Below are 27,889 nucleotides of genomic sequence, written 5' to 3'. Positions count from 1 at the left end.
CCACCTCAGGCCCCCGAAGTTCGCAGCACAAGCCCAGGCTGGAACCTGGAGGGCCGTGGGCGTCCCTCCAGCGCGCGCTCCCCTTCACCTGAGCAGGTGAGCCGGCGCACCGGTCCCTCTCTCCGGGTCGCGCCCCTCGAAGCCCCCCTCCCCTGCACCTCTCCGGAGCCCTGACCTCTCCTCCAGGTCTCCAAGCCTGCCTTCTCGGAGGCGCCTGCACCCCGTCAGAGGTCCCAGAGGTCTGCAGCGGCGGTGGCGCCCCAGTGCCCCTCTGCCCGTCCCTCCCGTCCAGTGCCCCCCATCCGTCCTCCCGTCGCTCGGGCGGGCCGGGTACTCACAGGGTCACGGTGCCGTTAGGCAGGAGGCCGGGCTCGGGGGGCTCCGGGAGGTCCCCGCCGCCGCACACCACCCTCCTGCGCGCCGGGTTGGGGGCGCCGCCGCCGCTCAGCCCCTTGGGCCGCTCCCCGGAGCACTTGCAGCTGCGGATGGGGACGGGGCAGCCGGGCGCCCCCCGGGTCCCGGGCGCCAGGAGCAGCAGCCACGGCAGCAGCAGCGGCGGCAGCAGCAGCAGGCGCGCGGGCGCCCTCCGCATCCTGCATCCCCCGGCGCCCATCAGCCCATAGCCCCGCGGGGACCCACAGCACGGGGGCCGGGCTGCGCGCGGGCCGGAGGGACCCGGGCGGGCGGGAGGCGTGTTCAGCGGGGGCCCGGGGCGCCCAAGGGCGGGGCAGGGGGCCCTGGGCGGAGGCAAGCCCGGGGGTCCCCGCCGCCGCGCCCCGGGGGCATGTCCGGCGCGCGCCCCGGCGGGGAGGACGCGGGCGCGGCTGTCAGCGCGGCGCGGGCGGCCCTGCGCGGCGCGGCGGCCGGGGTCTCGGCGCGGGGCTCCCGGGCCCCTCCGCGCCGCCTGCTCGCTCCGCGCCGGGCTGGGACCTAACGGATCGCGCCGGGATCCTGCCGCCGCCGCCGCCGCTTCGTGCCATGGATGGAGGCAACTCTGCGCGGCGCTGCTCCCGCCGCCGCCAGACCCCGCCCGCCTTCCCGAGGGGGCGCCCTCCCCGCGCCAGCTCGTCCGCGAGGCCCTAGCGCCTCCCGACGCTCAGACAGGCCGGTGCCCTCCTGGGCGTGAGCGTGGGCAAGCCGGCTTCAGGCCCCGCGTGTCCCCTGCACCCGCCCACAACCTAGACTCCTTCTCTCTCTCGCCTCTCTCCACATCCCATCTCACATCTCCAAGCCCCCCATCGTCACTTTCCCCCAAGCCCTGCCTCCCTCCTGCCCATCCAGCCTGCATGCACCCCACGCTTCTGGGGCTTTCAGTGACCTGCCAGCTGGGCTGGACTGGACCAGAGGTGTCTGGTGCTCCCTGTTTTGGGTTGAACTTGGTTCATCTCTCCGGGGTTATGAGACTTGGCTTCCCTTGGCCCCTGACCACATGGGTCAGCCTGGAAACAGGCTCTCACTCTCACAGCCCGGCCCCAGCCCCTGCAGGACACAGCCGGAGCCTGAGGAGGCCCAGACCCTCCGCTGCTGCTGTGACCTTGCCCAGCGGGGCGTGCATGTCACTTGGCCAAAGAGGGGGCAAAGGCCAAGGCAGGAGGGCTAGATCTTGCCTCTTACCACCAAGTGCTTGTGTGTTTGTGTGTGTGTGTGTGGGGGGGGGGGGAGGACAGTGGGAATGAGGGAACCCAAGAAGAGGAAAAGCAGCTCTGTGACTGCACATAACCCCTAACGCCCTGCCCAGTGGTCAGCAAACTCATTCATTAGTCAACAGGGCAAAATATCAACAGTACAATGATTGGCATTTCTTTTGAGAGCCAAATTTTTACAACTTAAACTTCTTCTAATGCCACTTCTTTAACATAGACTCGCCCAGGCCATGGTATTTTGTGGAAGAGCCACTCTCCAGGGGCTAAAGAGCCGCATGTGACTCGCGAGCTGCAGTTTGCCGACCACGGTCCTAGGCTATCTAATCTCTGTTGTCAAATCGGGCCCTGCGTGCCCCCTAGTTTATGAATGTAAGTTGTGGCATGAGAATGAGTGGGCGAGAGGAGGCACTCCCCTTCCAGAGACAGAAAGGTCTAAGGCACATGTGTCAAACACAAGGCCCGCGGGCCAAATCCAGCCCGCCAGGCCTTGCAATGTGGCCCGCACCACGCTGTCATCACTGCACTCCGCTGTCAGTTTATGACATTGTCAGTTTATGACTGTTCAGTAAACCATTCGGCCCGCGATTTAGGCTGGATTTTAGATTTTGGCCCCTTCTCTGATTGAGTTCGACACCCCTAGTCTAAGGGCTTTGGGCAGGGTCTGACCTTGACAGCTGGGGGTGGGGATGAAAACTGCCTTGTGGGTCTTGGATGAACTGGGAACGGGGCTGGGGACAGAGGGAAAGAGAAGTGTGGCCCAGTGCATCTGCTTCCTCAGTTTCCCCACAAAGGCTGCCACTTAACAGAGCCTGGCTGCTGAGGAGCAGGCAGCCCAGGTTTGGGGGGGGGGAGGGGCGGTCCCTGGGCAGGACTCCTGCTCTCCATCCGTCACCGTGCCACCCAAGTGGTCGCTAAGGTGAGCCCCACCTTCCTTCTGTGTCCTTGGCCCTGCTGGTGTGTGTGTGTGTGGCACCTTTCTCAGGATGGCGGTCTTTCAGGGGTCTCCCACCCTCCTTTGCAGGGGAGCGGCTTCTCCTCCTTACCCGTGGGCCTTGGCGGCAGACACGGGGCCCAGACACTGGCTTCTTCACTTTCCCTCTCTGGCTCCACATGTCTCTCCCAGTTGCAGGCTCTGGTTCCTTCTACTTCCAAAGATAAATAAATAGTGATTGCAAATGGGGGAAGAGAGAAGGGCAACGGACTCCCTCAGCGGGAGCCCTCGGCAGGCACAGGCTGTGAGCAGGCTGAGGCTGCATTCCTCAGGAAGGGTTGAGAGGGGAGTGTGCCACAGAGCACAGCCCAGCGCAGGCGCTGCCATCGAACCCTCCGCCGGAGGGGGGGGGGGGGAGGAAAACTCGGGAGGGGAGGGGAGGGGAGGGGAGGGGAGGGGAGGGGAGGGGAGGGGAGGGGAGGGGAGGGGAGGGGAGGGGAGGGGAGGGGAGGGGAGGGGAGGGGAGGGGAGGGGAGAGGAGAGGAGAGGAGAGGGCCTCACAGCTTTTCTGTCAGCTCTTTTTGCTAAGTCTGGAAAGGAATCCCACTGTGACACCCATTCTCTGAGGCGGAATAGAGGCCAAATGGCATTTAATAAGGTGATGCCTCCCCACAGGTGGGAATGAGGGGCTTGGCCAAGACACTTACAAAACACTGTCCTGTCTGTTATTCACCATTTTTGGCTTCTGGTACCTACCCAGGGGGGTGAATGGGGCTGGGTTACTGTCCCATTTTAAAAGAGTGGATAGGAAATGGAATCATTCACGGAGGAATAAAGAGCCAGAGGTGCGAACTTACCTTCTGATTCTTTATATTTATTTATTGCTTTTGAGAGAGAGAGAGAGAGAGAGAGAGAGAGAGAGAGAGAGAGAGAGAGAAAGATTTGTTCTTCCACATATTTATGTATCCATTGGGTGATTCTTCTACGTGCCCTGACCTGGGATCGAACACACAACCTTGGTGTATTGGGATGCCGCTCTACCCAACGGAGCCACAGGCCAGGGTTGATTCCTTTTCAAGTGCTCTTTTCTCCCAGCCACTCACCTTTTCTGATAGGAAGCTCCTGGTTATCTGTCCTCAGAGGGGCAGGGTGCAGTGAGTGAGTGGCCTGTATGAAAATCTTTTTTGTCTTGAGGTTTGTTTGAGATAGAAGGATGACTCAAACTTAGGTCCCAATGTCCGGAAATCTAGCTAGGGAGTTTGCCCTAAGTCCCTGGTGTGTGATAAGCTCTCGAATGGAGTAGGGATAAGGAACCATGATAACAGGGACGAGGCTGAAGTAACCCTGACTGAAGCAAAGGGTAAGTTTTAATCCAATCTGGGGTAGAAATGTAACCCACGTGACTCGTCTAGACCAAAAGTATTCCCTTAAAGGTCTGGGGGCTTCCATGCTATGCCCCTCTCAGAAAAAGCTTGCCTTTGCCAGGTGCTAGGTAGGCCAACCTCTCTCTGTCCCCAACATCAATGCTGACCCATTTCCCTTGTTAAAGAATGACTGGGGCCTTTTACAACAGGCTAGACCAGGCCCTCCATAAGTAGCAGCTGAGAGTGGAAATGGGGTGATAGTCGCTGACCCCTCTCGCCATGACTAGGGCAAAGCAAGGCTAAGGCAGGACCTTTACCAAAGGAGGGTAAAGTCGCTGATTGCTTATCCTGTGCCGGGCATTGTTGACTGCACTTTATAAGAATTAGCTCAGTCCTCCCAGTAAGGTGAAGATGGCTGTTTTTTTTTTTTTTTTTTTTTTTGTGTGTGTGTGTGTTTTTTTTTTAAATATATATTTTATTGATTTTTTACAGAGAGGAAGGGGAGCGAGGGAGAGTTAGAAACATCAATGGGAGAGAGAAATATCGATCAACTGCCTCCTGCACACCTCCCACTGGGGATGTGCCTGCAACCAAGGCACATGCCCTTGACCGGAATAGAACCTGGGACCTTTTAGTCCACAGGCTGACGCTCTACCCACTGAGCCAAACCGGTTTTGGCAAAGAAGATGGTTGTTTTAACAGACAGGGAGCTGAGGTGAAGAGCTGTCTTAACAGTAACTTGCCCAAGGATATACAAAGTAAGTAAAAGAATCAGGATTTGAACCAGGTATTCTGGGCTGCAATTTTTCTAATTTTTATTTATTTATTTTTAAAATATTTTTTTTTATTGATTTCAGAGAGGGAGAAAGAAATAACACCAACAATGATGGGAGAGAATTATTGATCTGCTGCCTCCTGCATGCCCTCTCCTGGGGATGGAGCCCACTACCTGGGCATGTGGAATCGAACCATGACCTCCTGGTTCATAGATCAATACTCAACCACTGAGCCACACCGGCCTGGCTGGATTCCAGTTTTTTAACTGCCTTGCTCTGTAATTTCTAGGGGAGGAAAGGGCCTTTCAACAATTCCCCCATGAGTTTCACTCCCTTTGAAGTTTCATTTTGATTCCTCGGCCCCTCTCTGAGCTGAACCTTTAAAGGTGTCCATTCCCAAACCAGATCTGGTGGTAGAAGCAGGATCCCCTCCCCTGTTCTAAGGGAGTCAAGGAAGACAGGAACTTTTCTTTTCTTTTTTATATTTTATTGATTTTTTACAGAGAGGAAGGGAGAGAGATAGAGAGCCAGAAACGTCGATGAGAGAGAAACATCGACCAGCCGCCCCCTGCAAACCCCCCACCGGGGATGTGCCCGCAACCAACGCACATGCCCTCGACCGGAATCGAACCTGGCACCACCCAGTCTGCAGACCGAGGCTCCACCACTGAGCCAAACCGGTTTCGGCAAGACAGGAACTTTTCAAAGGAGCTTCAGCACTCAAAAGAAGGCGAGGGGTGAAAAAGGACTGCTGGGCGGCTGTACACACGTATGGAATCAGAGCAGGTCCCAGCTCCAGGCCCTGCTCTCCTCTCCCAGCTGGCTGAGGCCCCTCCCTGAATGCTGGCCTTTCAATTCTTAAGTTTTCTTCCCCCCTCTGTGCCTTGTTGCCTTTCAGAGGCAAGGTCCTCACACAGACCCAGGACAACAGTGGGGAAGATCATAGCCCATAATTGAATCAATAATGCAAATGCGACATTTCTCTAGGGCTCCATTAGCTTATAAGACAGTGGAGGCCCAGAGCCTGTGACCCTCCCCCCATCCCCATTCTCCCACTTCCCTCCCAGGATGGCTCTACTGGGCAGTCTTCTGAGCACTCTGTCCCCCTCTTCCCTGTCTGGTGCCTCCCTGTGGGGGCTGTGTTGAATGCCTGTCCTGTTGGAGCATTCACCCTGAGCGCTCATGATAGACGTTTGTGCCTCAACCAGAAGGAATGGATGAGAATTCATTCCTATCTAGAGGAATACTTGGGGCTGCAAGGGCTTCCCTTTTGTGCTCAGATTTCACCACATACCAGCTACCTGTGCATAATTTAGACATTTTCAGGGTTTATAGTCCCTGTCTATATTAACAACTGACTCGTCCTTTGAGTGAGATCTACTCACATTCTCCCAGATGATGGAATATCTCCTCGCTGTGAGCACAGTGGCTAAGAGCATGAACTCTGAAGTTGAATTCAAATCCTGTCTTTCCATTTTATCGATCATGTGACTTTGGGCAAGTCACTTAATTTACCTGTGCCTCCGTTTTCATCTGTGAAATGGGGAAGAAACAGTATTTACTTCAGAGGATTGTGATGATGATGATGCCAGTTATGTGTGTGGGTGAAAAAGGAGCCACTGCATGGCTCAGGGGAGGCCTGCATGGCAGGCCTTTCAAACTCAGAGACAGAGAAACCACATAGGATGGTCTGAACATAAAAAGTTCTAACTAAAAAGTCATGGCAGGTAGTCTGGACCTAGGCCTGAGCTTCCTTGACAAAGGTCAATCTTTACCTTAAGTGAGCCAGTCTATTGTCTCTTTGCATCTAAGATAACGTTGAAATGTCAGAGTAATCTGTGCAGTAAAGACCACAGAATCCCTCATTATCTTGTTCCCTGAATACCATCTCTGTGCTGTAAATGTTAGGTATTAACTATCCTATATCCACCAGTGTAAAGGAAGTATGTGTCTCTCCATTTTGCCTTTTTTCCAATCCCAGAGATTACTCTGCTTTGTTTTCTTCTACCCCCCCGCACCCCCCCCCCCGTCATCTACCACCAATAGATTTCATGTAATCCTCCTTACGTCTCCTTTTATTGTAGTATCTATAATAATAAAAGGGTAATATGCAAATAGGCCAAGTGGCTGAACAGCGGAATGACCATCCAGACGACCGTGCTATGACACCCACTGGCGCCAGGCCAGCCAAGGTGGGTGTGATGCCATTGGTCTCATGATTGCCCTGCAGAGGGAGGCCCAGGCCACTGGTGGGTGGGGTGATCAATGGGGGAAGGGGGAGTGCTCCACAATCACCCCAAAGAGGGAGGCCCAGGCCACCAACCAGTTGGCTGCAGTGGGGGGGGTGGGACCTCCCTCTGAGGGGGCGATCCATTTTGGAGCCCTGGCTAGGTGGATGGAACCTATCTCTTTGAGGCGGTCAATCATGGAGCCCTGGCTGGGCAATCGATTGTGGGGCTCCTGGACTGTGAGAGGATGCAGGCCAGGCTGAAGAACCCCTCCCCCCGAATCATGCATGAATTTCATGCACTGGGCCTCTAGTATAAAATAAGCTGCAAAACTGTCATTCTCCAGAGCATTTTCTCAATCCATTGAGAGTCTGATTCCTGGCAATTGTCAGTTTGGCCAATAAAATCATAAAAATTCTCTACATTTGGACCTGTCTGATGTGAGCATATGCAAATAAAGCCTGTGTGGTATGATACAAAAATATATTTGGTCTTTGTCCTGGTTCCTGACCCAGGGCTCCTACAACCCTCGGAATTTCCTGAGAAGTGGGAATATCTTTTGTTATCCCCAAGGACACCCTGAGAACACCTGAAATTATACTAATGAGGTGATTTAGGGTAGTAACTTCTTTTTTGAGGGGAGAGTGCGAATGCAGCCCCCTGCTACCACAAATTGTGTAGTTGAGTTTCCCACATTTGAGAAAAATCTCAGGGGTCAGCACATCCGGAGTGCAATGGATGAGCCTCGTCCGGGGAAAACCACGTGATGACCATGGTGTCTCCCCTGCCAGGTAAGTGTAGAGCAGTACTCTTAGATAACCTCAGGATGGGGCTAGACACCAGAAAGACCAAGTGATTAGAGGGCTGGTCTTTCAGCCCCAAGAAAGGGAAGGGGGCTGCTGGAGATTGAGTTTACAAACCCTCTAGAGTAGGGGTGTCGAACTCAATCAGAGAAGGGGCCAAAATCTAAAATCCAGCCTAAATCGCGGGCCGAATGGTTTACTGAACAGTCATAAACTGACAATGTCATAAACTGACAGCGGAGTGCAGTGATGACAGCGTGGTGCGGGCCACATTGCAAGGCCTGGCGGGCTGGATTTGGCCCGCGGGCCTTCTGTTTGACACATGTGCTCTAGAGCAACTCATTGCAGAGAGCTTCTGGGTCTGTGACCACATCAAGGTGCTGAGAGGCTGGCACACCTGGCATGGGTAAGGAAGCCCCATGTTCCCTCTCCCCATAGCTTGCCCTATGCACCTCTTCTAGTTGGCTCTCCCTGAGTTATATCCTTTATAATAAACCAGCAAATGTTTTTCCTAAGTTCTTTGAGCCACTCTAGCAAAAAAAAAGATTTTTTTGTTTTGAAAGGAGGGAGTTATAGAAATCTCTGAGATTTATAGCCAGTTAGTCAGACATACAGGTGGCCTGGGACTTGTGAAGTAGAGGCAGTCTTGTGGAACTGAGCCTTGAACCTGTGGGGTCTGACAACCTTGGAGTTGTCAGTGTCAGAATTGGATTAAATTATAGGACACCCAGAGAACTGAAGAACTGGTGTCAGAGAACACCTCAGCCTGGCACATACGAGCCCTTAGTAAATGTGAGCTAACCTGCTGCTCCCAGGCCTTGCGGCGACTTTTCTGATTGGTGCCTGCGTAGTTTCATTCTATGTTATACTTCACTGCTTCCATATTTGGCTCCCCCACTATAATGTAAGATCCAAGAAGGGGAATTCTTTCTTTATTTTTATGATTCCCAGTTTGTGTTAGTGTCCAACAGATAGAGGAGACATTTACTTAATTTGTTCAACAAAGTGTTATTGAGGCTTTCATCATTTATTTAAACAATATTTATTGAGTATCTGCCATGTGCCAGCTAGAGTTTGGGGCACTGAGGATATAGCAATTCACCAAAAGACAGCCTGTGGTTTCGTGGAGCTAACAGGATAGCAGAGGGAGCCAGGTACTGTGTAGATACCTATGTATAATCTAGTAGATGGTATAAGATCAATGAAGCAAAGTTAAGCAGGGTAAGGGAAGGAAGAGTGATGGGGAAGGCCTCTCTGACGAGGCGATCTTTGAGCAAAGTTCTGTAGGAACGAGGGAGCAGGCCCCGTGGATTGGGGAGGACAGAGCATCCATGCAGAGGGATCAGCAAGTGGCAGTGAGGCGGGAGGGCACTTGCTGTGTTCAATCAAGGAAGCGCTAGGGACCTGTGTGGTGGGAGGGCAGCGAGCAAGAGAGAGAGACACCACCTGCTACCGCACTGAGGTAGGGAAGCATAGGCAGGTGGCTCTCTGCTCTCCCTGATGCAGGACCCAGGCTCGGACATCTGTGCCCCTCACACCCTGGGGGAGGCCTATAGCAGGACTGAAGAAAGCAGAGGAGCAAAACGCCGTCTGGTGGAGAAAGTTGCAGGCGTTGTTCTGGGCTGGAGGAGAGGTGGAGGACAAGCCCTGGGTTCATCCTCAGCCCTGGGCTCAGGAGGGCTGGTGAGAGTGCAGAGTGGGGTCTCCTTTTGCAGGGCTCAAGGCCAAGGCTGGGCCGAGGTTGAGGCAAACTTCAAACGTTCCTCTACAGAGAAGCCTGCTCCTCGCTTCACCACTATGGACAAAAGTTATTTTTTTAATCAAAGCAATACACACATAGGGTTAAAAATGAAATAGTGTGGAAGAGTCTAGAAAGAAAAGCAATGGTCTCTCTGAATCCTGCCCCCCAGCGGTGGCTTTTACCTGGTCCTGCTGTCAGTCCCTTAAAGGAGGCTTAGCACTTGGGAGAGCTTCCCTGTCTGGGCTGGGTTTGTACGTCCAGACTGTTGGAGCGCCACCTCCCAGTGGCTCTCCATAGGCCTCCAAGCCTGGCTCTCTGGGTCACTGTCCCCTCTCCCAGCACCACGGCTCTTTCCCCAGGGTCACTCAGCAGGCGTGGAGCCAGTGGGAAGCCTCTCTAGTCAGGGGGTGCCTCGGAGAGGACCCCCATTTACACACAGCGGAGGCTCAGCAGCAGCCTGGCAGGTTGGAGTTATAATTTTCTGGAAGAGTCTGTCTTGGCATGGAACCCTGATGGCCTGCAGCAGCTGCCTTCTTGGTGCACAGTGGGCGGTTTCTGGGGCTAACCCTTTGGAGTTTGTCTCTTTTGTCCTCTCCCTCTCCTCATTTTCCTCCCTGTGTGAGTGTTTAAAATATATTTTTTTTATTTCAGAGAGAAAGGAGAGAGAGAGGGAAAGGGAGGGAGAGGGGGAGAGGGGAGAGAGAAAGAGAGAGAGAGAGAGAGAGAGAGAGAGAGAGAGAGAGAGAGAGAGAGAGATATCAATGATGAGAAACAATCATTGATTGGCTGACTCCTGCATGCCCCACACTGAGGATGGAGCCTGCAACCCAGGCATGTGTCCTGACCAGGAATCGAACCGTGACCTCCTGTCTCATAGGTCACCGCTCAACCACTGAACCATGCCTGCTGGGCCCTCTCTCTGTGCTTTTTATTCTCCTCTTCTCTCTTGCCCTCTTTATGCATCCTATCCCCCCCACCCCCCTTCTCTCTCACTCTGGAAGGTCAAGGTCAGGCTTCTGCGCAGGAGGTCGGGTTTGTTACCTAATACCGATCAGGCTGCCTCAGTGCCCTGGGAGGCCGTGGCCATGGAGGGGAAGGAGGCTGGGAGAAATGTAAGGGGAGCCCTCCCTCTGGGCCTCCGGGCCTGGGGACTCAGGCAGCCTGGGTGTGTCACTGGCGTCTTGACGCCCAGGGTGTGTGAGCCAGAGTATCCAGTTTTGGTTTCACTCTGGCTGATCTGCTGTTTTTATGCCCCAGTCCCCAGTTAGGTCTTCGGCTTAAAGCTGTGGGGAGGGGGGAAGGGGAGGCCTGAGTGTCCATGTTTGGGCAGCGTGTGTGCAAGCCACACTCAACGAGACACCCACGAGGGAGCTTGTGGGCTCGAATTGCTTCTCGGAGGGACCCCGTCCTCCTCGGCCTCCGAGGATCACGTTTCATTTACCAAGGAAGGCAACAGTTTTCCCAACAACCCTTATCTGCTCTGTCCATCAGCACTCCGCCCTGCTTCTCCATGGAGATTCAGGCGCTGAAGCCCAACCAGGCCGGGCCAGCCTGCGGTCCCTAACCTTCGCTGAGCTTTCCGCTTCGTGCCAGGTCCTGTGCACAGCGCTTCTCCACGCTTTATCGCACTTATTTTATTTTATTTTTTTAAATATATTTTATTGATTTTTTACAGAGAGGAAGGGAGAGAGATAGAGAGCCAGAAACGTCGATGAGAGAGAAACATCGACCAGCTGCCTCTTGCATACCCCCTACCGGGGATGTGCCCGCAACCAACGTACATGCCCTTGACCGGAATCGAACATGGGACCTTTCAGTCCGCAGACCGACGCTCTACCACTGAGCCAAACCGGTTTCGGCCACACTTTATCACATTTAAAGTTCGCAGCAACACATGAGGCTGTTGCTCTTACGATCACCCCTATTTACAGATGAGGAAACTGAGGCACCGAGGGAGGTAAAGTCTTTGGCCCAAGGTCATTTGACTGGGAAGGAACAGATTTGTATTCAAACCCAGACAGACTGGTGCCAGAGTCTTGGAGCAAGCGCTATGTGTGTGTGTGTATGGTGTGTGTGTGTGTGTGTGTGTATGTGTGTGTGTGTGTGTGTGTGTGTGTCTACGTTTACCCCTGCAGCTCTTCTCCGCGTATGTTCCCAAACTTACTGCATAAAGTCCTTTTGATGCCTGCGTTCCTTGAAGTGGACACAGTGGGAGCCCTGTTTCCCCATTCCCCACCCCCCCAGCCCCAGGCTCTAGGCCTCAGCTCAGAGCGCCAAGCAGCACAGTGACTGCCAACATGGGCCCGGGCCTCCCAGGTGAGCAGAGCCCTGCTATGACAGCCAGCACCACAGCCCGGGCGCATACTCTGTCTGTGAGACGCCCGTGACCGGTCACAGGGCTCATACGGAGGCCTGTGAAGACTCACCCCCCAGAGAGGGAGAGGGTGACCGTCATCCTTGGGCACAAACCTGGGAAAGGAAGAGAGCCACACCCAGGCAGAACCATCCTCCGCCCGAGAGGCTGCCCTCTTCAGTCAGGGCAGGCTGAGTCCCAGCACCTCTGGCAGCTGACTCCTACCCTCAAAGGGTAAAGACGAGGCAAAGCATGGGATACTTAGAGACCTCAGCTCCTAGGTTCTTCCGGAGGGAAAGCTGGAGAAAGGGAGATTGCTCAGGGCTCACCCAGAGCCCCCCAATGGAGGGACACCCCCCCTCTTTCTCCAGCCACATAGAGGCCCCTCTTTGGAAGCCAGCATGAGGCAGGAAGGCTACCTAGGACGAGGTAAGATCAGGCTGGCTGGGGCTCCAGACCCTGAACAGCGGCTGCCTGAGGGTGAAGGTGTCTGTGGGGAGCCCTGGGGATCAGCCGCAGCTCCTCGAGCCTGTAGCCCAGCTGGTAACCCCGCCTCCCCATAGGCCAGCCTGGGCCCAGGCCCCAGCGAGTGAGGAGTGCTGTTGGCAGAGGCTGCCTCTGCGGGTCTCTGCCTTTATCTTCCTCACACATTGAAACCATCAGGCCGGGCCTGACTGCAGCCTGCCTCGCTCTGTCTGCTAGAGACACTGCGCTTTCATCCAAACCAGACCTTCCCTCCTCCAGATCCCCACTCGGGGAAGGGGGGCGGCTAGCATGGCCTCACTTGTGCTCCCCTGGAGCCAATTTCAGAACTTTTTACCTTTGTCCCCTATTTTGCTCTCCTCTCTGAAATGTTTATGAGGCCGCCTTCCTCTCTGGGGCCCCTTCTCCACCCTCATTCCCCCCACCCCCCAAAGGAATTTTAGTGGGTGCTTCAGAAAACGGAGTTGGGGGTGAGGGGGGGCACCCCGCAAAGTCCTGAGCTCCTCCATCAAAGCAGTGAGCACTCTTCAGTGCCTCATGTTCTGGGGAAGCCAAATCAAAGGCAAACCCTGAATTCCTCTTGCTCACGGCCAATAAAAACCTTGCTTCAGTGCCGGCTTCCTCTGCTGAAATCAGATATCCTAGTAATAAACAAGTCCGAAAGGCAGGGAAAGGCTCTTGCTTCTTTCTTCTGATTAGTTTTTCTTCCTTTAAAAGAAGTTCTCTCCTATAACAGGATGTCTGCCCCAGAAACCTGAGCACAGAATGGTGCCCTCTCCCGCCCTGCACCCCTCACTCCAGAATCCTCACCCCCTGAGCTCCTGCGGGAGAGGGTGGGGCCTGGCTTCCCGAGTAGCCGGCTTAGCTCAAAGGCAGGTCACAGGGGCTTAGGGAGAAGGGGCCTTTGCTGCCTGGGGAGCCAGCTGCGGCTGCCAGCTGACAGGGAGAGCTGGTAGGCAGTCAGAGATGGGAAAGGGACGTTAAGATAAACGGGGACCCCTTTTTCCTATAGCAATCCTCTGGGTCCCCTCCATGCACCACGGGGCCCACAGAAGCCCAGTACCGGGGATTGGTGTGTTGATAGCACAGCAGAGAAAGGCACCCAGGCGGACCTTGCAGCATCAGAGGGGCTGGGAGGGCAGAAGATTGGGAGTTCTGCTTCCCGGGGCTGGCCTTGGCTTTGCACACAGCCCTCTCCCGGGCTCCTCTTCCTGTCCTGTCCTTGTCCCTTCCCAGGGTAAATGTGTCTCCACAGGTGGCCTGCTGCGGAGGAGTGCCCTCCCCCATGTGCTGACATGGCCCCCTTCATCGCACCCCCCCCCCCCCAAATAGGTTTTTAAGTGACTTTGCTGTCAGAGATGCTATTCTGTTTGTTTTTCCTTCTGACACTATCTCTCAGGAGAGTTTCTGGTCAAGAGAATAAATGTTGAGGCTGCAGATTGCAAGAGAATTGCGCCTAATGGGGAACAGACAGACAAGACACCTTTCATGTCCAGCCAAGTTTTTTCCCCCTCTTTCTCTCTCTCTCTCTCTCCCAACATCTCATCTTCCCTTTTTGGCTTCAAAGTTGGCCCTCATTTGTGCTCGTTTCTTCGGTACAGCTGGTGAATAAGGTCACACATTGATTTTATTTTGGAGATTGGCAGCTGGGTCAAGCGTAGCTCTAAAGCTGCAGAGCAGCACAGCTCCCTAGGCTGGAGCGCACGCGGGGAAAGGCGGGGGTGGGGGTGGGTGGATGGGGGTGAGGGGGGTAGGCGCAGCCAGCCAGTGGGAAGGAACGGTTTAGAAGGCACCCCGCACTCCAAGGGTGGCTTCTGCTCCTTTGTGATCTCAGGCGCTTGAGCTTGGAAAATATACTTTCAATACAAGAAAGATGCCCAGAGTGTCTCCCCACCCCCGCCCCCACCACAGGCCATCTCAGCTCATCTTTGCTGGACTTTATAGGGGGAAAAAATGTTAGTTCTGAGGTCCTTTGGGACCTTGAAGTGATTACAGAGAGAAACTTAATAAGGGTCTCTACCTTGTAAATAGCTACTTAACCACAGCCAGCCATGGAGTAGGCCTGTCCATGCAATCTGGGTGGGAAAGAGGCTCTTTTCTCTACCTATGTGCCTCTGAGGGGGGAGGGCAGATTAGTAAAACATCTTGGTGGATGGTTTGGATTCTTTCGCCGTTAGTCACGAGGCTGATGTAATAGCAGGCAACTGATTTCATGGTAAAGACAGTCACAGTTCCCAGAGCAAATCATTTCCAGTTGCACCATAACGACATCCACCCTCACTTATCACAGCCCTTCAGGAACTGGTGGGCGAGCCCTTCCTCTTTCGCAGCGTTGGTGGGAAGCATGGGGCCGCTGTTTTTTTGGAAGGGCAGAGATGTCTTGGATTTTAGGAAAGTCCCTTTCGACCTCAGTCCTCCTTGTCCAGCCTTGGAGAACAGAATTCACTGCTGGTCTGGATCTAGGGGATGAAGGGCACAGTGTTGTATCCTTGGAGCCTCGAAGCCTGTGGAATAGTTTGAGTTTGGGGGAAGGAATGTCGGTGTTAGAAAAATGGGACGACAGAAGGGGAGGCAAACTCGATTCAGGCTGGGCTCAATTCTCTCCTTTCTCATCCTCACTGCTTGTGGTTTCAAAGTTTGTTTTGCATTACGATGCGTCAGTTCTCAACAATTACAACAGACTAAAAACATACTTTTCTTTTATGATAATAACTGTCTCTTATATTAAGCCTGTAGGTCTAAGTCACATGTGTCAAACACAAGGCCCGCGGGCCAAATCCAGCCCACCAGGCCTTGCAATGTGGCCCGCACCGCGCTGTCATCACTGCACTCCGCTGTCAGTTTATGACATTGTCAGTTTATGACTGTTCAGTAAACCATTCGGCCCGCGATTTAGGCTGGATTTTAGATTTTGGCCCCTTCTCTGATTGAGTTCGACACCCCTAGTCCAAGTTGTTAAAGTCTGGGAAAACAGAAGATGCCAGTGTGGTGTAATGGCCAAGCTCTGGTCCAGGAATCATCTTGAGTTTATTTCTTGCCCTGTTCCCAACCTGCTCTGATTTCAGACAATTGTCCAATCCACAAACATGCTGGCAAATAGCCTAAATTCCCTTACCAACTGCTGTGAGGGAAAAATGAGAGAATATATGGGGTAGTGTTTTTAAGTGCATGAATGTTTTAAAAGGCGTGGAACAATTTGAGTATTAAGAGGTGCTGTTGTAACTCAGTAATCTGCTGAGGATGCTGTCACTGCATTGATGAAAATCTAGTTTGCAGACCTGCCGCCCGTCATGTGTACAAAAGACAAAGCATAATTTTGCTCAGTTTTCTCTCTGCAAAGGTTTGGCCTGCTATGGGTACACAGGAGAGACTTACTTTGTTTTCCTTTCTTTCTTTCTTTTTTTTTTTTTTAAAAAATATATTTTATTGATTTTTCACAGAGAGGAAGAGAGAGGGATAGAGAGTTAGAAACATCGATGAGAGAGAATCATCGATCAGCTGCCTCTTGCACACCCCCTACTGGGGATGCGCCCGCAACCAAGGTACATGTCCTTGACCGGAATCGAACCCGGGACCTTTCAGTCCCCAGGCCGACGCTCTATCCACTGAGCCAAACCGGTTTCGGCTGTTTTCCTTTCTTTTCCGGGTTTGATTCAGCCTCCCATGCCTCACCACTGTTGTTCTCCATCTCTAGGCACAAGCCAGAGAGCTTTTTGCTTAGACCATTTTACCTTTCCCAAAGGATTCCACAGCCACCATCAGGACCCTCAGCTGAGTCAGCAAAGGAGGTCATCTGAAAGAACCTGGTGGCACTGCTAGAGTCAGTCATATCACTTGGGAAAATTGTATCCCCTTTGGCCTGCATGTCTGTCTGTGAAGAAGCTATGAGGAAGTGTCTGTTGGAAGGTAATTTGCTGACAGTGGAGCGCCAGTGCTTGCCCAGCAGGTTAGCCAATGTCGCCATCTAGAGGCCATATAAAAGTTTCTTGCAGTAGGAGGTAGGTAACCTCTATTTCGTAATTCTTGAAATGCCATTTCAATTTCTAGCCCTTGAAAGTTCAGAATCCCTCTTTCATCCACGGTGTGGCTGCATCTGTGACCCATGGGAAACTCTTCTCAAAAGCCAGCTGGTATGATGCCAGTGATGGCACAGCTGCATCCTGTCTGCTCCAATGCCCCCCTCCTATGATACACACTACACCAGGTCATAAAAAAATAAAGCTTTTAATTGCTTTGTAATGGGCACAGATGGCATAATTCAAACTCACATTTTTTATTTAATAGACTCTGAAATATCACATTCTGTTGGCTGAAACAGTGCAGGGATCATAATGGTGGAAGTTTTACAAAATTACATTCGGCAGCAGCATCCTGTTCTGAAAGTTATTTCATAAAATTAACTTATAAAATTAAACTGGGGATTGAATAAATAGGAATAAACATCTAGGAAATAAACAACCCAGACCTAAGTCATCTGTCATGACTATCTGAGAAGTGTGCTTTCTGGTTTTGTAATAGCTTGCTCTCTATTAACAAAGGAGAAGAGCTGCAGTTCTCGGTTATCAATATTTAGGGGAGGGAGGGCCTAAAAATGTGCCCAGAAAGTGCTCCTCAGTAACAGGAACCTCACAGTCAGGCTTTGTTGATATTGTCAACCTGAACGGGCTTTGAAGGGACTTTTCATTTCTGGGGAGCTACATGATTCATTGGTCCTTGATAAGAAATCACCTTAAAGAAAATTACGGTGGACGAGAAATCATATCATTAACTTCTCATCACTGTAGGCCCCAGGGAAAAAAACCTCAAAGTCTTGTCTTTTCAGGAGAATGTTGAAAAGGCTCAAGTGCCATTTCTGTTACCCTTATACTTTTCAGGGTCAACACTAAAGGGTGACCAATGACACCAATTCTCATCAATAACCACTGGGGTTCAGAGCATTAACCTGAGCCATTTCCTGAAGTTACCTGTACTGCTATTCCAGAGTAGAAACAAATACTTATGGGCAGGGTGGAAATGGGGGTAGGGTAAGGCAGGCAAAATCACCTTGCTGCAGAATAATGAAGATGATTCCCCAGTGGGGGTTTGTATGAAGTTGGTAATCACAGGGAGCTTTCTATTAAAGTGGATGACACATGGGAATTCCTCTGACTCTGGCATCTGTCATTATAGGCATCAGTGACCACATTTTAAGCTGGGAAAGGCATTCATGGGTTGACTGTGCTCCTGGGCAGGATTCAATACTGAACTCAATTCCTGGTCATTGATTTGGTATCTGTTCTGCAGAAATGTCAGGATTTCTCAAATCCGATCCAAAGCCATTACATGAAGCAAGCTTCCTACGTCAGACACAAAATGCAGATGGTTTCCATCAATATACATAATCCTCAGTGTGCTCTCATCAGGTCACAAGGAGAGCATGGTTGTGCTGTAAACAGGGGAATATCAAAATGAAAATTCGGACGAGTGCATAGTTAGTCTTCCTGGACAGGGCTCATGGGCTTCGAGCCACTACTGGTTGTTCTGTGGCTCAGTGTGCCTGTGATCCCTCCATGGGGGCCTTTAGGTCTGCTGTGGACTTGTCCAGGGCAGGTTTCTTTGAGTAATCTCGCTCTCCAAAAATGGTGCTTCCTACGCGGACATTCGTAGATCCTACTTCAATCTGTGGGAAAGAAGAGCAAGTATCAAGAACTGAGTTTAAAATAAGGAACTGCAGCCAATGCTGAAGCAGTGCCTCTCATTCTATCTTTCAAGAGCCACTATGAGGATGATAATGCAGGCTAGAAGGACGGCCAGCAGTGCTTCTCCTTGGGGCAACATGACCTCGAGGGGTGTTTTAGGAATGGCTCTCACAGGGCTAACACACGTTCTGCTGTGTGTGCGACATAGCAGCACAGTGAGGAGTTGTCTTGCAGCCCACACACCTTTCTAATGTTCCCTGGTCAAGGTGATGATAAAACCTCCTTATTGTTGTCTCAGCACAGGATCTAATTCCGTTTCACATATAATACTTACAAAGCATTTTTGTACTGTTTTAATATATACAATTTCCCAGCAATGCAGCTACTGTCTACACAGAGGGAAGTCTATACTTTGACTTCTAGAACTTTATCAAGTTATTTACTGTTCCAGAAAATCATGTATTTGAGTTGCCAACATAGCACATCTATATCAATGTACTTTTGTAGCTGTTGCATTAATGGTGAATTTACACGAAAGATTAAGCATCAGACTTACTGTCATATAGCTATGTCCAAGCATTTACACAGTGAAAAAAAAATTAGAGTTTAATTTCTTCTTATTTTCCTTTAGATGCCACTTAGGGAATTATACCGAGTTTAAAAATTCTGTGTCAGGCGATAATTTCTATACCTTTCATTTATGAAAAGAAGGGGTTGGGGAATATTGGAACAATTGAGAATCATTGCTATTGGATGCCCTATTGCTACAATGAGGCATTTCAAAGGTTTCTCAACTAACACCTGATGCTTGCTGTGGCCATTTGGACCCTCCCATCAAATGGTACCCAGGAGGACACTTACTGCATGTTGGAAGTCCATGGACATGCCCATGCTCAGCTCAACCTGGTCAGTAGGAATGTTCAGCTTTTTACACAGCTCCTCCCGGAGGGACACTAACATCTGACAGAAAGAAGTGTGACACACATTTTATTCGTGCCTCTCTAAGGATGACTGAGAGGGGCTGAATCTGAACAACTCTGACAAAGATGATTTATTTCTCATGGTTTCAAGGCCTGTCAAAATTGCCAGCAGTTACTGAAAGGTTTTTTATTTATTTATTTATTTTTAGCAAATTTTCCTTCTTTTAAGAAAACTATTAGTCACTGGAGAAGAATGAAAAAGAGCTCATTTTCTTTTTGTTTTGTTAATCCTCACTCAAGGATATTTTCCCACTGATTTTTAGTGAGAGCAGAAGGGAGGGGGGGGGGAGAAGAGGGAGAGGAAGGGAGAGAGGGAGAGGGAGGGGGAGAGGGAGAGGGAGAGGGAGGGGGAGGGGGAGAGAGAGAGAGAGAGAGAGAGAGAGAGAGAGAGAGAGAGAGAGAGAGAGAAGCATTGATGTGAAAGAGATGCATCAATTGGTTGCCTCCCACATGCATCCCGATATGGGCCATGCCCTTGATCTGTAATCAAACCCATGACTCTTCAGTCCCCGTGCTGATGCTCTATCCTCTGAGCCAAACTGACTAGGGCTCATTTTCTCTAAAAACTTTGTTTAGGCATTTTCAAATGGAGTTGAGAAAGAAATGTGGGGTTTCGGGAACCTGTTCTATTTTCCTAATAAAAAGGGTTTGGAAGAGGGTTATAACACCTGACAGACAGCATCTGGGATATCTTTGAAGTTTACTGTAATATATCTAGCCAGCTCTGAAACAGCGTTTTGCTGAGATAGTTCTTTAGTACATGAGCAATCCCCCCAGTACCTGGAAGTCCGGATTTGGTCCTTGACTAAGATCATGCCCAAAGCTTCCTATGGTCATCAGCCCAACGAATTCCAGGCTGGGGCACTTGGCATTTATGTGTTCCACAGTGGCTACTGTCTCTGAAGGTGGAAGGCCGTGTTTACCTTCACAAAAAATAAAAATAAAATAGAAGACCCTTAAACCAAAATGTTTTAAGTAACCAGAGGAAGGGTTCACTTTCATCTCTTGCTTACGTATAAGAGAGGAGGTGATCCTCAGACTAGGGGACTTCTGGAAAGAGGTTATTCTCAAGTCCAAGAGTAACATTTGAGAGTTTCATGTAGTTCCCCCTCTGGTCAGATTCTGAATTTCTCCAGGGAAGAACTATAAATTGAACTCTATTTGATCTCAATATCTGAGCTGAGAACAGCTACGGTACAAGGAAAAGATAAAAACCCCACATATATTTACTTGGGACATCAAGAAGATCCTCATTGTAAAAATGCCAGGTTAACCTGAGAATTATTTTTCCAAATCTGTTATTTCTATAGTTTTAGTAATTTATTAGCAAAACTGTAAAGAATTTAAAATAAAGTTTATATGACACAGTTTTGACTATATGATTTGCTAAATTTAACAGAACTTTTTAATTAACAGCTAGAGGAGGAATTTGTAACAAATGATTATTTATTATGCAGTTATAAGGATACTTATACCGTCTTTCCCTCATTTATCAACTGGAGATGCTAAGAACATTCACTTCAAAATTTAATTAGGGAAAACTATAGCTAATTATCAAGAAGTGATGTAATAGATTTGATCTAGAGTCAATTTCAGATTTAACTACATTGATAATGTAATATATAACCTAGGTGTGTGTGCATGTATATATATGTATATATGTGTGTATATATATATGTGTGTGTGTGTGTGTGTGTATATATATATATATATATAAATGTATACTTACTTAAGTGCCAGACACAAGTGGTAAATCCTAAGTGCTTTTCATTTAATACAATAACTCTAATAAGCAAATATTCTTACTATCACTATTCTTACTATCACTATTCTAAACATGAGGCATAGGGAAGTACAGTACCTTTTCCAAAGTCATACAAACAGAAGCTATGAAACTAAGATTTGAACCCAGGAAGGCTGACTCCAGGGCCTATTTGGAAAACAGATACAAATACTGAACTCCTTCAGGCAAAGATTTGGTTAATACAGATCTGTCATATGCTCTGATGGTTGAAAGCATATGACTGATCTGTAAACAAATTGCTAACAAGTAAAATGTGTACAGGGTTCTATGCCAACAACTTTACCTGATTAGCACATTCAATCCTCACAACACCCTGTGAGGTAGGTACTATTATGATTTCACTGCCTGACAAGGAAACCGAGGTCAGAGGGGTTAAGTAACTTATGCAAGATTACGAAGCTGGAAAGTGGTGGAACTCAAACCAAGGTTTGTCTAATTTCAAAGCCCATGCTCTGTTGTTCACTGTGCTACACTGTTAACCAAGCCTGGGAAGACATTCACTGCCTGGTGCTCACAGTGATTTTCCTTCTATCTTCTCCTAATGTATCACTAAGTAGTTTATTTTTCAGGACCCAGGAAGAGTAACTTCTCATGTAACTTTGCAATCTCTTTCAGAAGTGAATGGAGACTTCTGGGAATTTTCAGGAGATCAACATCACAATCTCCTTGATTCTCCCTGTTTGTCTCCTCCAAAATTAAGACATAACAAATCATAATGTATTAAAGAATACCATGTGGACTGGCTATCCTGCCATCTAGATTCTACATAACACAGCTTACTTAAGCCCTGTGATAACCTTAACTATCAGATAAATTAGGCCTGCCACTCTTTCTGGGCAGCAACCATCCTAAGGGAAGAAAAACCTACAATACAGGTCTGGTCACTTACTCTCTTCTCCACTGGTGTTAATCTGGACCATAACCTTTAACCTTTCAGGAGAACCTTTTTTCTGCCATGAACTGTTCACTTTGTCTGCCAACTTCACAGAATCCACTGTTTCCAGCATGAAGAGATTGGGGACAGCTGTAATGAGAAAGAGGCAAGGCAATTCTTCACATACTCTACTGTAGCAAACAACATACAACACATCTTTGGTAAATGGAAAAATAATTTCCTAGGAAAAGAAAAAGACAGTTAAGTCCCAGTTCTGCTAATAAAACTTATATGAAAGTTTTACTAGATATAAGTTAAAGCAGTGTTTCCCAACCTTCTCTCATGATGAGAATCACCTGGTGGAGTTGTTAAAACACAGATTCCTGAATCCCAACTAAGAAGTGCTAAACTAGAATTTTTGGGAACATATAGGTAAAATTGTATACTTAACTAGTGCTCTAACACAGATGTTATATACAGAGCACTAAGTTAGGTATTCAATTTTACCTATATGTTCTCAAAAATTCTAGTTTAGCACTTCTTAGTTGGGATTCAGGAATCTGTGTTTTAACAACTCCACCAGGTGATTCTCATCATGAGAGAAGGTTGGGAAACACTGAGTTAAAGTGTTAACTATTGCTGTCTAATCAGCAAAAACAAAGGGAAATCCTGACATAACATAATCATGCAGCATATGTGTTCATATGTTCCAAGAAGCTGATAATTGCAGAGATTCCTAATAGCAGGCTTTGTCTGATTCAATCTCAGTGCAAACTGGAGAGAAACAGACCAAGGACAATAAGAAAAGAATAACAAGTGGAAGCCAAAGTATTTCTCTGGCATGATATCACCATGTTCTTAAGCTTTCTGGGTTGGTGGCGCTAGAAATGATACCATCAAGACAGTGAAAAGACAACTCATGGAACAGGAAAAAATATTTGCAAATCATTTATTTGATAAGGGTCTGGTATCTAGAATATATAAAGAACTTCAAAAGAAAATAACCCAGTTAAAAAATGAACAAAAGGCCCAGCCTGTGTGGTTCAGTAGTTGAGCATTGACCTATGAACCAGGAGGTCACAGTTCGAATCCCAGTCAGGGCACATGCCCAGGTTTCGGGCTCCATCTCCAGTGTGTGGTGATGATTCTCTCCTATCATTGATATTTTTATCTCTCTCTCCCTCCCTCTCTCTTCCTCTTTGAAATTAATAAAAATATATTTTAAAAAAATGAACAAAGGATTTGAAAAGACATTTCTCCAAAGAAGATACATAAAAGGGGCCAATAAGTACATGAAAAAATGTTCAACTTTATTAGTCACTAGGAAATATAAATAAAAACCACTCTGAGATACCACTTCACATATTTTTTGACTCAATTTTAACACCTTTGCTAACTTATAACTCTTATTGTATTATTTTATTGACTGCTTTTTAAAAATTTATTGTTTAAAGTATTACATATGTGTCCTTATCCCCCATTGTCCCCACCCCCTTATTGACTGCTTTTGAGTTTAACTTATATCAGTCTACCTTTAAGAAATATACCACTTCATGTAAAGTTTAAGAAACTTATAATAATGTACCTTTGTTTCCTCTTTTCCATTCTTTATGCTATTGTTGATTTCACATGTTATAAACCCCACAATACATCATTATTTTTGCTTATATAACATATTATAATAAACTATTAGAGAAAAATAAAATTCATCTTTGAAAAATTTGATAAAATTGATAAATCTCTAGCCAGACAGACTAGGAAAAAAAAGAGAGAAGATAGAAATTACTAATATCAGGAATGAGAGAGTTGACATCACTATAGACTCTACAGATATTAAAAGGATAACAAAGGGAATTAATTACAAACACCTTTATGCCCATAAGTTCATTAATTTAATGAAATGGACAAATTCCTTGAAAGACACAAGTACCAATGCTCATCCAAGAAGAAACAGATTATGTAAATAGCTCTAATTCTATTAGTGAAATTGAAACTATAGTTAAAAATCTTGCCACAAAGTAAACTCAAGGTTTCACTGGTAAATTCTACCAATGGTTAAGGAAGAGATAATACTAATTCCACACAAACTCTTCCAAAAGACTTGAGGAAATATTTCCCAATTCATTCTGTGAAGCCAGCATTACTCTTGATATGAAACCCAAATAAAGACATTTCAAGAAAAGAAAACTAGAGATGAATGTCCCTTGTGAATATAGATGTAAAAATTCTAAGCAATAGCTAACAAATAAAATGCAACATTATTTTAAAAGGCTAATACTTCATGACCAAGTAAAATTTATCCCAAGGAATGTAGGATTGATTTAACATTTGAAAATCAATAAATGTATTTCAACATGTTAACAAACTAAAAAAGAAAAACCATATACTCATATAAAAAGTTTATCTTACCCATCAATTTGTTGACATTTTGTTTTTGCAGGTGGCCAATGAAGTGCCATTTAATCTCAGGACATGAAGACAGAATCTGAAGAGAAAAAGGTAAAGAAGTTTGATGTGGATTTTACGGAGGCCTAGCTGGCTCAAATATTTTTCATGTCTATGCAATAATAATGCATTACCACCACCTTCAGTTAGGCTCCTAAGGATACTTAGCAAGACATTTAAGGCTTCTGTTCTTTTTCTCTTCCTTGTTCCTATCAACTCCCTCCATCTTTCAGATGTTGTCCATTAAGAATGAACTGATTAAAGCTTTCAAATCTCAAAAGGATCCAAAATTACAGCAAGCTCCTAAAAACCACTATTTTAAAAAACTTGCAAAGGAGAAAACTAGTCTTTTAATACAGAAGGAAAGTCAGAAATATTTGGGGCTCTAGGTGACTGTGGACATTTCTACCACCAACCCAACCTCCTGCTCTAAAACTCCAACTCCGTGGGTCTAATTTTCAACTGAAATGCTAAGATTTAGATGCAAACGCAAGAATTCAGATAGCTACTTACTTTTGGATTTGATGCTTTTTCTAGCAGTTCCTGAACCTACAGGGTAGAAAAAGACACATCAGAAGTGTGGCAAACATGACTCTTCCGAAGGCAGTTTGGAAAAGGGCTCTTACATAGTTCTCTCCGAAAGTGCGCTGGCCGTGGCTGTAGGCCTCAATCACCACATCTGCAGGTTTGGTTTTGCTGACGGCTACCAGCCGGGGCTCGATGGCTGGGAGGTCCTGCCAAGAGGGAAAGAGCTAGATAAGTGAATATCTGAGGATATTATCATGATAAGTCCTGTAAGATAGATCAGCATAGATCTTAACTTGTTTTTGGTAAGCTCCATTTTTCCAGTACTGCAGGGAGATCAGTTCCAAATAATGTTGTTCAAATGTCTTTCAAATGCATTGCATGTAAATCTGTTAGCTACTTTAATATTTAGCAAAAGACATTTCTTAGGAGAGCTGGGCAGGTAAGTAAAAGTAGTACATTTCCTTAAAATGCAGTCTTTGACCAACTGTTTCAGCTCCAGACCTACTGAATTTGAATCTCTGGGGCTGGGGTCTGAGAATCTCCTTTTTAAACAAACTCTCCAGATCATTCTCTTGCACACCAAGGTTGGAGGTTTAAGAATCACTTAATTGCCCTGGCCGGTATGGCTCAATGGGTTGAGAGGTCCCTGGTTCAATTCATCTGGGTTGCTGGGCTTGACACCCAGTAGGGGGCATGCAGGAGATGTTTCTCTTTCCCTCTCTCTAAAAATATTAAAGAAATATTTTTTTTTAATAAAGAAAAAAAATCACCAGTACTGGAAGGCACCACTCTCTGACTAGAAAGAAGGCCACTTCTGGTTTCTGAAACCCTCATATTAACAGTTTTGGAAACTCATTCTGGTCATGGTATAAGTATTAACATTGATCCTATTCACTTTCAAAAGTGGCCTGCTTAGAATAACTATATAATCTATTGTTCAATCTAGTCAAGAACCAGTGGCAGACCTGAGGCAGGGATGCACAAAAACTCTGGACTCAGGAGTAGACCAAGTATCAGACCCCCTTCTCATGGTCGTTCCATAAAGAGCCAGGCTTCCCCAAATTCTACTGCAACAAAGACCACACAGAAGCAGTAAGAGAAGAGATTCACCTCTCCTTACACAGTTCAGGTACCCTAATCACCCTTTTGCAATTTTTATAGAATCACACTATTCTCAAAGGGCCTGAGAAGTCAGGTCAATTATTTACAAAGAGTTTCTTCTTCCTTCTGATCGTGTATTAACCTTTTATAACACCTTGTCACAGCTCCCAGGATTATGTTGACCTATACTGAAGGTTTCCAAACAGAGAGGTGAAAACAGGCAGCAAGTCTGCCTGAGGGCTATGCCGAAAAAACCTCCAAGTGTGATGTTTATTAGGGAAATCTCCAGTTTATCTTGGAGAATCGCTGAGAATCATAGAACATTAACTCCAAGAGTGAGCTCAGAGCAATCAGTTCATTCCATTGTCTGTGCAGACGTGGAAACTCAGGACCAGAGTAGCTAAGTGACTTGTTGAAGGTATTAACTAGTGGCTATACTAATACAGGTCTCCTGTCTCTAGGCCAGCATTCGTTTTTAATTTTAATTTTTAAATTATGGTCTACTTTCAATATTATTTTGTATTGGTTTAAGGTGTACAGCATAGTGATTAGACAATCATATACTTTACAAACTGTTCCCCTCGATATTTCCCCACCTGGTACCATACATATTGAAGTATTGTTGACTATTTTCCCTATGCGGTACTTTTTACATCCCTGTGACTATTTTGTCACTACCAATTTGTAATTCTTAATCACTTCACCTCTTTCACCCATTCTCCCAACAGTCCTCCCCTCTGGCAACCATCAATCCACTGTGTCTCTGAGTTCCGGGCCAGCATTCTGAGTTATTTTTTTTAAACAAATATTTTTATTGATTTTAGAGGGGAAGGAAGAGGAAGAGAGAGAGAAACACCAACGATGAGAGAATCACTGATCTGCTGCCTCCTGAGCGACCCCTACTAGGGATCAAGCCTGCAACCCAGGCATGTGCTCTTGACCAGAATGGAACACAGGACTCTTCAATCCGCAGGCCAACAGCTCTATACGTTGAGCCAAACTGGCCAAGGCAGCATTCTGAGGTCTGACGCCATAAGTACTGAGGAGAAACCTTTGACCTCTTTGTTGAGGTGTCTCTCACTCCACACCATCCGAGGGGGCGGAGCAGTTGACTGACCCTTAGTTTAATGAAATTCCAAGAGAAGACAAAAAATATATATAGGAAAGGAGATATGGGGGGGATAAGAGATCAACCGAGGGACTTGTATGCATGCATATAAGCGTAACCAATGGACACAAAACTCTGGGGAGGGAGGGCATGTATGGGCGGGGGGAGGGCAAATGGTAAGATATGTACACATATAATACCTTAATAAAAAAATGAAAAAAAAATATATGGGAAAAAGTCTCCCCTTAAGGGGATCAGATGTCAGCTCCCTCCCGCCGCAAACGCGCAAGCGCAGCACGGTCGGGCCAAGCGATCACCGGCACCTGGAGGATCTGACATTCACTGAGCACCTACTAGCTGCCAGGCGCGGCCACACACGTGACCTCAGGCGGATCGGGCCTCCTTGGGGTGCGCTGGTAGGAGACGTCTTTTCCTGCAGCTGCTGGGCACAGGCCCGACCCTTCTCCCGGCCGCTAAGGTTGCTGATTCCTACACGAAGCGGGATGGGCCAAAGCCGCGAGGCCTGGGGGTCGGTCCTTTCCCCGGGATGGCGGACACCTTCTGCTGCAAGTAAGCCAACCTCCAGGAGACCTGCCAGTGTCCTCTCGAGGCCGCCGAGGGAGCCAGCCCTTGGCTAGCTTTTGGGGGCTTTACAGCCCGTGCCGCAGCGCGGGCGGCGGCCGGCCCCGCCCCTCCGGGAGCGCCCTCTGCGTCACCGTGACGACCTGTTCCCACGCAGGTGTCCCCCTCCTCACAGCGGCCGCCCACCGTCCCCACGCGCTCCCTTCCTCACCCGCGGCCGCCGCGCCACCGCCTGCTGCACGCGCTCCTTCACTGTCCGCAGAGCAAACGCGACTCCCAGCTCCGCCGACATGCCGCCAGCTCTCCACATCCCCAGGGACAGACGTGGAGACTCAGACCCCGGCCCCCCGGGGCTGAGGCCGCCTTCCGGTCCAGCCCAGCTTACGCCTCTGTATGGCCCAATCAGCGCTCACGTCCGAATCGTCTCACCCAATGGGCACTGGGCGCCGCGGGGGCGGGGCGGGGAG

At 48.3% G+C, this 27,889-nt stretch overlaps 2 protein-coding genes across 3 annotated transcripts in view; both read right to left on the bottom strand.

Moving 5' to 3' along the window:
- ADGRA2 (adhesion G protein-coupled receptor A2) overlaps positions 1–1,022 on the bottom strand; it is a 34,212-nt gene extending 33,190 nt beyond the window's left edge. Inside the window, exon 1 of one of the 2 annotated variants that reach the window (XM_084878372.1) lies at positions 339–1,022. In XM_084878372.1, the coding sequence (XP_084734498.1) occupies positions 339–613 (275 nt within the window). In that variant the 5' untranslated portion in view covers positions 614–1,022. The remainder of the gene's footprint in view (positions 1–338) is intronic. The other variant, XM_084878373.1, reaches the window with a different exon arrangement.
- Positions 1,023–16,527: 15,505 nt separating this feature from the next.
- Positions 16,528–27,861, bottom strand: PLPBP (pyridoxal phosphate binding protein). The gene is made up of 8 exons (XM_084877778.1): positions 27,634–27,861; positions 24,730–24,837; positions 24,617–24,652; positions 24,068–24,143; positions 21,674–21,808; positions 19,761–19,903; positions 18,862–18,960; positions 16,528–17,981 (listed from the first exon to the last, which is right to left on the bottom strand). The coding sequence occupies exons 1-8, from the start codon at positions 27,730–27,732 to the stop codon at positions 17,850–17,852; spliced, it is 828 nt and encodes a 275-aa protein (XP_084733904.1). The 5' UTR covers positions 27,733–27,861; the 3' UTR covers positions 16,528–17,849.
- Between the last annotated feature and the right edge of the window lie 28 nt (positions 27,862–27,889).

The sequence above is a fragment of the Pipistrellus hanaki genome, assembly GCF_964339955.1.
Source record: "Pipistrellus hanaki genome assembly, chromosome: 3".
In the NCBI taxonomy this organism is placed as follows: Eukaryota; Metazoa; Chordata; class Mammalia; order Chiroptera; family Vespertilionidae; genus Pipistrellus; species Pipistrellus hanaki.
The sequence above is the reverse complement of the archived record's forward strand: the minus strand, read 5'-3'. Positions and strand labels throughout refer to the sequence as shown.

Coding starts and splice junctions, on each gene's coding strand:
- PLPBP (XM_084877778.1), bottom strand. CDS start 27,732: ATGTGGAGAGCTGGCGGCATGTCGGCGGAGCTGGGAGTCGCGTTTGCT. Junction 24,144..24,616: donor AAAAAGCATCAAATCCAAAA/GTAAGTAGCTAT, acceptor TTTTCTCTTCAG/ATTCTGTCTTCATGTCCTGA. Junction 21,809..24,067: donor AAATGTCAACAAATTGATGG/GTAAGATAAACT, acceptor TTCTCATTACAG/CTGTCCCCAATCTCTTCATG.